This window comes from Pteropus alecto, unplaced genomic scaffold (genome assembly GCF_000325575.1).
Source record: "Pteropus alecto unplaced genomic scaffold, ASM32557v1 scaffold69, whole genome shotgun sequence".
In the NCBI taxonomy this organism is placed as follows: Eukaryota; Metazoa; Chordata; class Mammalia; order Chiroptera; family Pteropodidae; genus Pteropus; species Pteropus alecto.
Window position 1 is genome coordinate 7,712,880 of NW_006494610.1, and position 8,862 is coordinate 7,721,741.

General features: G+C 31.5%; 1 protein-coding gene across 7 annotated transcripts in view; it reads left to right on the plus strand.

The window, feature by feature from the left end:
* The window catches only part of CACNA2D1 (calcium voltage-gated channel auxiliary subunit alpha2delta 1), a 452,371-nt gene extending 445,559 nt beyond the window's left edge, over positions 1-6,812 (plus strand). For 6 of the 7 annotated variants that reach the window (XM_015599800.2, XM_015599795.2, XM_015599797.2 and 3 more), the window contains one exon: positions 2,696-2,911. In XM_015599800.2, the coding sequence (XP_015455286.1) occupies positions 2,696-2,812 (117 nt within the window). In that variant the 3' untranslated portion in view covers positions 2,813-2,911. Of the gene's footprint in view, positions 1-2,695 lie in introns of all 7 variants that reach the window. The other variant, XM_015599796.2, reaches the window with a different exon arrangement.
* Positions 6,813-8,862: the final 2,050 nt, after the last annotated feature.

The following is an 8,862-nucleotide window of genomic DNA, read 5'->3' on the forward strand; positions in this document are numbered from 1 at the left end:
AACGAATGGGACTATATGACTTAAAAGATTCTGCACAGCAAAGGGAACCAAAAAAATTAAAAGGAGATCTACCAAAAGAGAGGAAATATTTATAAATTATATACATAACAAGGGACCAGTATCCAAAATATATATAAAAAAAACTTATACAATTCAATATAAAAAAGTAACATGATGAAAAAATGGGCAGAGGATCTGAATAGACATTTTTCCAAAGAACACATACAGACACACTGCAAATAAGTATATGAAAAGATGCTCAATATCACTAATGATCAGAGATATGCAAATCAAAACCACAGTAAATACAACCTCACAACTATTAGAATGGCTATTGTCAGAAAGACAAGAGATAAATGCTGGCAAGTATATGGAAAAAAGGGAAGCCTTATACCTTGGTGGTGGGAATGGAAATTGGTGCAGCCATTATGGAAAACTGTATTGAGGTTCCTCAAAAAATTAAAAATAGAACTACCATGTTATCTGGAAATTCTACTTCTGGATATTTACTCAAAGAATATGAAAACACTAACTGGAAAATCTATGAGCACTCCTTTGTTCAGTGCAGTATTACTTATAAAAGCCAAGATATGGAAACAAACTAAATGTTTATATTAATAATGAAATTTTATTCAGGCATACAGAAAATCAAGTTTTGCCATTTGCAACAACATGGATGGACCTTGAGGGCATTATGTGAAGTGAAATAGGCCAGGCAGAGGAAGACAAATACTGCATGGTGTGACTTATATATGGAACCAGAACCAATCATGAACTCATAAATAAAGAATAGAAAAGTGGTTGCGAGGGGCTGGGGGAAATAGGAGGAGGTTGGTAAATGAGTACACACTTTCAGCTATAAGATGAATAAGATCTGAGGATCTAATAAAATGTGGCTATAATTGATGACTATGTTGGTAACACTATAAAATTAAAATTTGCTGAGAGTAGATATTAAATATTCTCACCAAAGGGGGGAAAAAGATAAATATGTGAGGTGATAAATGTGTTAATTATCTTGATGGGGGCAGTCCTTTCACAGTCTATATCAAATCACCACAGTGTACACTGTAAATATCTTACAACTTTGTCAGTTATAACTCAATAAAGCTGAATTTGCAAAAAAATAAAGGTCATTTTCATATTAAAGTTTTCATATTGTTTTCATACTAAAAGATTAAAGTATAAGTTATTGATGAATGTGTGAAATTTAAAGCTGTAAGACTGGATTAGATCACCTAGGGAGAAAGTATAAATAAAAAACAGAAGAGCTAACCTCTGGAAAAACCTCACATGAGGTCAAGCCAAAGAGAGTAAGGTGCACCACAAATATGTTTGGAGAAAAACCAGAAGATATGTTAGATAAAGACGCATGAGAAAATATTTTAAGGAGAAAATATTGTACATTGCAAATGCTCCTGAAAAGTCTAATATTATGGGGACTAAGAATCCTTTTTTTTTTTTTTTTTTAAATGATTCTCTTTAGATTTAGGGCATATCTTTGAAAAATAAAATTTGCCTTACTAGATTCTTTTTTCACAGACTTCTCTTAAACAGAAAAAGAGTTCTACAATTCAAGAAGGAAATTTTACTTATTTACTGGATGGCAGGCACTGTATTAAAGCAGCTAGTGAGCAAAAAGAGCCAATGTTCCATTCTCTGGGAGTTCAGAGTCTTTGCAAAATTATTCTGAATAGAAAATTTATTTATTTATTTACTCATATTTATTTACTTACATAGCCTATTATTTTGATTATTGGAAAATGAACCTTGGATTAATGAATTCTTAAATGTTTAGGAATTAATTAGACATGAGGGTTTTTTCCTACAAAATTCAATATATCAAAAGGAATTAAAGGATGTAGAAAACGTTACAGAATATAGAAATTAGGAATAAAAGATAAGTAATAAACGTGCATTAGTAGGGAACCTAATGAGCCATGACTAGACAGTTCGGAATCCAAATGAGTATGTTCATTACTTATATTTTATGGTTTTCTAAACAGAACAAAACTTTCTTGCTGGCTTAGCACCTTGTTTAGGATATATGTTTTTGGAGTGTCTTTTTATTTATGGTCCAAATACATTATTCTTTTTATTTTAATTCTTGATGAAGGTGCAGATGCTACGCATGCAGTATGGTATGTTCACCTTTGAAACTGGATGTAAGAAATATAGAATAATAGAAGTTTACTTCTCAAGTTTATTTCTTTTACAAAACCCAAAATTTGCTTACTTGAGCATAATTGCTAAAATCATAATTCTTGGGAATTATAAAACATACTATTATTTTTTTATTTCTCACATTTATAAATGTATAGGAACATTTGATCCTAATAAAGGTTTTCTTTTATTTAGAACTGCATTCATTATTATTTTCTTTCATTATTGTCAGAATCTTTATTGTCAGAACTAAAATTTTAAAGCATTCTGAATGGCTCTTCATTATTATTTTCTTTCATTATTGTCAGAATCATTATTGTCAGAACTAAAATTTTAAAGCATTCTGAATGGCTCTAGAGAATCACTTTATCTAAAATTGTTGAACAGTAAGAACTAGGAAAATATAATTTATTTGGATTTGAATTAAAACAATTTTATAAGGTGAGTTCAGAAGTGAACTAAACATGGGGTGCTCTGAAACATGTCTTACTAAACATTTTTCAGGATTGTTTTTTCCTGTTCTTTCCAACAGGAGGATTATACTGACTGTGGTGGTGTTTCTGGATTAAATCCCTCCCTGTGGTCCATCATCGGAATCCAGTTTGTACTACTTTGGCTTTTATCTGGCAGTAGACACTGCAAGTTATGACCTTCCAAAACCAAATCTGCATAATTAAACTCCAGACCCTGCCAAAACATGAACCCTCAATTATATCAGCATAGGGTCAATCTTGGAATCAGCAGAACATTAGCTGGGCCCATCCATGGCATAAAGCTAAGGCGCAGACTCATAAGGCACCCACTGGCTGCATGTCAGGGTGCCAGATCCTTAAACTTGTGTGAATGCTGCATCATCCATGTATAACATCAAAGCAAAATTCTATATGTGCTCTACTGAAAAATTTGAGAGTCTATTGTTGCACTGTTGGTGATTACATGTAAAAGGGCTCCCTACACAATTGTTTATGAATCATACAAATTGTCTTGATTTTGACCTGGAATTTGGACTTACTGCACTTTGTTCTTTTACCAAGAAAACCTCTAGGAGAAAAAAAGAGTCATTTTTGCATTCATTTATTCTTCTGTTAAAAATTATTTCCTGATTTGAGTAGTTATTGAAATATATATATTGAGAGAGAAGATTAACATTGATGTAATTTGTCAAAATAGAAATAATGGCTAATTTTCTATTAAAATTTCGCCATGAATAAAAAGCCTTACGAAGAATGGCTTCTTTGCCAAAAATACAACACAAGTGATGACCAATTAAGTTTTGGTGGGGTAACGAATTGGTTTTTGAAAATAATAACTAAGAAATTATTAAACTAAAGGTGCTTGAGGGTGAAATTTGAATAGTGACATATTTCTCTATACATGTAAGCCCTTAATAAGTGCTTCGATGTAATGTTCACAGTAAAGTTGTGTAGTGCTAGCTAGCCAGATATTTCAAAATGCTCTAAGAAATCTTGTTAGGGGGAAGGGAAAATGTTTTTTCTTGTTATAAACGAACTTTGGTTACCAAGGGTATTTTGCATGATGCTGCTGCTATTTTAACTTTCAGTTTGTTCTCTTACTGTAGAGTATAGTCCATTGAAAAGTTAACTGAGTGACATTATTGTTATGTAAGATTCTGAACCTTGCAGTGTAATGCACTTAAGTCATCTTTAAAAATGTTGTTAAACTACTCTGAATATACTGTGCAATGTAAATGCCGAATGATTGGGTTAGGTAAATGGTGAAATGGGAATTAATGGATTTTATACAGATTCGTGCTTTTGCCTGAAAACCTATGTACAGATATTTTAAGTACATAAATCAGATTTGACACATTTATTTTTTGAAGAGTACATATATGTTCTCAGTGAAGATTCATCGTAGGTTTCCTCTTTGTTCATTTGAATAGTAGCACATACGATCCAACATTTTCTGCTGCTGCTGCTTCTGCGTCTCCATTTTAAATGATATGATCACTTGACTAAAATTTCCATGCAGTTCGATGAGGGTTTTACAATAATCTGAACAAACAGGAAACCTTGAATCTATATGTATGCACATGAATACTTGATTACAAATATTCAAAATTGTTTTTATACAATTTCATTGGTGAAAATGGTTAGTGTAGTAAATCAGATATTTCATTATAGGTTAATATGGAAGCAGAATATTATTTATGCTTTTAAAAGTTATTTTCAGGAGTAAACAGTATTTGAAGAAAGGATAAAAACAATGATTGTGTAACTCTAGTTATAGTGAATAATTCTGCTGAAGGCTGAAGTATGCAGATATTTTTATGGTTAAATGCATTCATTCTTTTTTTGAACATGCCAAATATTGGTGTGCGTGTACATGCTGGAAATTTTCTTATATATCATTTTTAAGTCAAATCCTTATTAACATTATCCAGCATGCTTTAATATGTTCCACATATCAAAGATATAACCAATTATTTAGCATAGCTTAAAGATATATTTGTTTTGTCTTTAACTTTGCATATATTTGTAATTCCCTCCCATCACCAATATACCCTAGGTACCATTTGTGTACATTTTCTTATTTAAAATTTTTTTTTTAATTTAAAAATAGGGGTAGTGGGAGATGGAATCACTTTGCCAACTATTGTTCTAAGAGTTGACATCAGTTACCATTTCTAACATATTGTTGTGATTTTGTAGTCTCATTTGTAACTGATATTGACATTTTAGAAAACACCAAAGTGATTTAAAAAAAATATGGAACTTCTCACTCTAGTAACAATATGTTTAAATCATGTTGTTTGTTAATTAAATATTTAAAAACTTACTGTCAACTTTTGCTAGACTATTTTAAATCATAAAGTATTTAAATATGAAAGTAACATAAATATGTTAGTTTGTGTATATAAGCAAAACACATTAAAACAATTGAATTGCTTCCAGCATACAACAAACTACCTTAAAATTATCTTTAAAATTTATTAAGTGTATTTCCATGGCTAATGTCACTGAAATAGTATGTTTTCATCAACTAATTATTGTTGTATTAATCACAGTTAAACTTGGCATCTTGGCAGGGTCCTATTTGATTTCATTTGCAGTCAGAATATATTCATATGCACGAGTCTTGCTGTAATTCCTTATTTTCTGCTATACAATAAACATATATTATGACAACCACATACATGGTAATAAATTGGGTAAGAACGTGCCCTTTGACTAAAATTTGTTCTAATCCCTAATACTAGGCTTCTTGCATTTAGCATACTTATTTTTTTATAAGGAAGTAACACTCATCTCATCAAATTGTTATATTTAATTTAGGATTTTTCTGTGAGTTCTAATTGTTGACATGAACTTAAATTATAGCCTGTTATAAATATTGATTTTCAAAGACTAAACAGTACAAGAGATCAAGAAAAAAACTTTTAAACTCTTTCACTTATTTAATTTTTGTTATGCTCATACAGCTTAATGTAGTTTGCCATTAAAACAAAATCAAATAAGTCTTGCATTGGTGTTGAATAACAGGAACAAATTTTTCATTAATGGTTTCTTTATATTTTCTTAATTTGAACAACCAGCATTACTGCCAAACACCAGTCGTGGTCCATATTTGTAACAGGTTTTTAACATGACATAGCAAGTTTGATTGAAAAGATTTTTAGGTCCTGGGCCTATAAGATTTTAGTATGATCTTTTTCCATGTTTCTAATGCTTGAGGCATTATTGCTTAACTGGGGGGGCAAAAAAAAAAAACAGTGTTGCTGCCATTTGTAAGTTTTCTTATAATATTCCTTTTATTAACTTTAAAATTGGCCTTACTGGGTTCAAATAGGCAGTATCCCTTTTAAGTGACCTTTGCAACCCAAGTGTTACTTGCTTATTTGATGCTCTCTTGTATTTTCCACTTCATTTATATCTTTGCATCCACTAAAACTTAAATTCTATGTCTTAATTTAAAACTCTAAACTATTCCATTGATCATATTAGCTGACATTAAAATGTCTAGAGGTGTAGAATTTGATCTAGTGAAACAAAATGGATGTTGAGTCTTTTTTTAAGTGTGGAATAGACTGATTATTTCAACTTTCCCACAATTTCAAATATTTTGTTTTCTGTAACTTGTGTTGTTTTTCCATAGCAGAATGTTAATATTGCTAATAGTCAGTGTACATTTCTGTAACGAGCAAATCAATAAAACAAAAGTATCAAATATTGAAAAAATTTCAGGATTTCAAAGACTTAGACAACACTTACCAATAACTTAATGTACCTTATTTATATAGCTCACATAATTAACTCAAAGAAATTCCTCTGAGACTAATGGGATACTGTCTTGTATAGATGCCAATTGAGTTTACAGTGTGACCTGACAAAGCTGTCTTTTTTTGTTGTTATACTGTATGATTGTTGTATCATGCTTTTAAGGATACTTTTATTGAAATGCTTGGTGTGCATCCATGCAAAAGGCCAACTGGCTTTGTGAACAAAAGATCTTTTCTCCCCTTTATTATGTTCTCATGACACTTTTGTGGAAATTAACTAGCCTGATGAAAACATTTTGTAAAAATTTGTACAATACTGTTATAAAAATATTTATAATCCCAGAAAATGTTGTGTTAAATCTTGTGCAAAAACAGTATATTCAGAATAAAAGTTTATCATTTAAAGTCACCACAGTTTGGATTATTTAATTTGTTAAAATCCAGTAGAAAGAGATGGTGGTCTCTGTCATAAATATATTTTAAGAAAGCCAGGCTTCCTGTAGAGAGAATTTAGACTGTGGAAATTAAACTTGAGATTGCAAAAGTGCTTCTACAATTACAAACCTCAACTCGCAAACAAATGTACTTGCAATTCCTTCACATAACTCTGATCCTTCTCACATGTGCTTTTGCCATCAAGGCATTTAGGAACTTACTAAATCTGACTTTGGACTTCTACTATATGGGGAAAAAATTTCTAGGCAAAAATGTTTTCATGTTTTTTAAAGACCTTGAGAAAATAGTTTGAAAGAAGCTAGCTAGAATATCTGAAATGTGCATAACTTCTATACATCTAACATTTAAATTTCTCTTCTAGCTATTTTATAGCAAATAGCAGCTGAGAATATGAAGTCTAGTGTAAAGACTTGTTTTGTTTTGTTTTGTTTTGTTTTTAACTGTTCAGTTCTTTTTACATTGATACTAGCTTACCACCTGTCCCCTGTGCTCATCTAATACTGTGTGGGATCTAGTAGAATATCAGTCTACTTTTCTTTCTGGAGACTCCCATAAGAGAGAGCCCTTCTTTTGGGAGTAATGTAGTATATAGGTACCAATGTTGGTAGTTACTGGAAAATCTGACTCCTAGTTTCTGATCAAGGCATTTCAACAGGAAAAACCCTACTTAAAAGTATAAGGTAGATAACACTTGTTTTTTGCACATCTGGTTTCATTCTGTACCAATTTATCTCCTCAATCAATCCTCTTACTCCCCAGACCCTCATTTCCTCTATCAATCATCTTGATGCCATCCCTACCTCTTCCCTAGGGAACTTGCTTCATCAGTTCTCCTTTCTCAAGCATATTCAGTCTCTCCTTTCTGCAGGCTTATTTCTCTCTGCCTGCAAACACATTCAGAACACCTCTATTTAAAACAAACAGAAAAATGAAACACCCACTGCTGCCCCCAAGCCCTGTTACTTGCTAGAGTTATACACCTAGAATTAAATATTCCTTTGTATATCTACAGAAGCATTTTGGCAGTCTCTTTGCAATATACTCAACTAGGCCTTAGAATTTTAAGTTCAAATGGCATATTATTATCTCTGATCTTTAGCTTTGGGCTACCACTGGAAAGTTTTAGTGACTGGTATAAGGTATTAATAAATTCACTTTCTTGGGCATTACTTGATTCTCAAATTATTTTTCCCCCCTTCGGTATGGATTTTTTCTTAATGATTTAGGACAGTATTCTCTTTATTAAATTTATTTGGGTGACTGGTTGATAGGTTTCAAGTATGCAATTCAATAATATATATAGTATTGTGTGTTCACCGCCCAAAGTTAAATCTTCTTCTGTCACCATATATTTGACCCATTTTACTCATATCTACCTTCGTACCTTTCCCCCTTCACTCTGGTAACCACTAAACTGTTGTCCATGTCCATGAGTCTCTTGTTTGACTTGTTCATTTGTTGCTTTCAGTTTTATATCCTACATAGAAGTGAAATATGGTTCTCAACTTTTTCTGACTTATTTCACTTAGCATCATAATCTCAAGATCCATCCATGTTGTCACAAATGGCAGTATTTCATCTCTTCTTACGGCTAAATAATATTCCGTTATATATACCACAGCTTCTTTATCCAATCATCTATCAAAGGACATTTCAGTTGTTTCCATGTCTTGGCCACTGTGAATAATGATGCTTTGTATCTTAAAGTGGAGTTACTCACAGAGCACCTCTACAAATTTCTACAAATTGGTATACAATCGACAATGCTGTTTATTTAATATTTTCTATGAAATTGACATTTTTTAAAATAAATGCATTTAAGGGGGAAATTTAACATTACTGCCATATTGGAAAACCAACATAACTTGCTATAAATTAGGTATGTCACGTTAAAGTAGGTTCATATCTATTATAATGAAAAGAAAACCACTCAATATGCCAGTGTCAAATATGTTAGATTTAACATAACACTTCTTTAACATATTCATTATAATGATTAACTA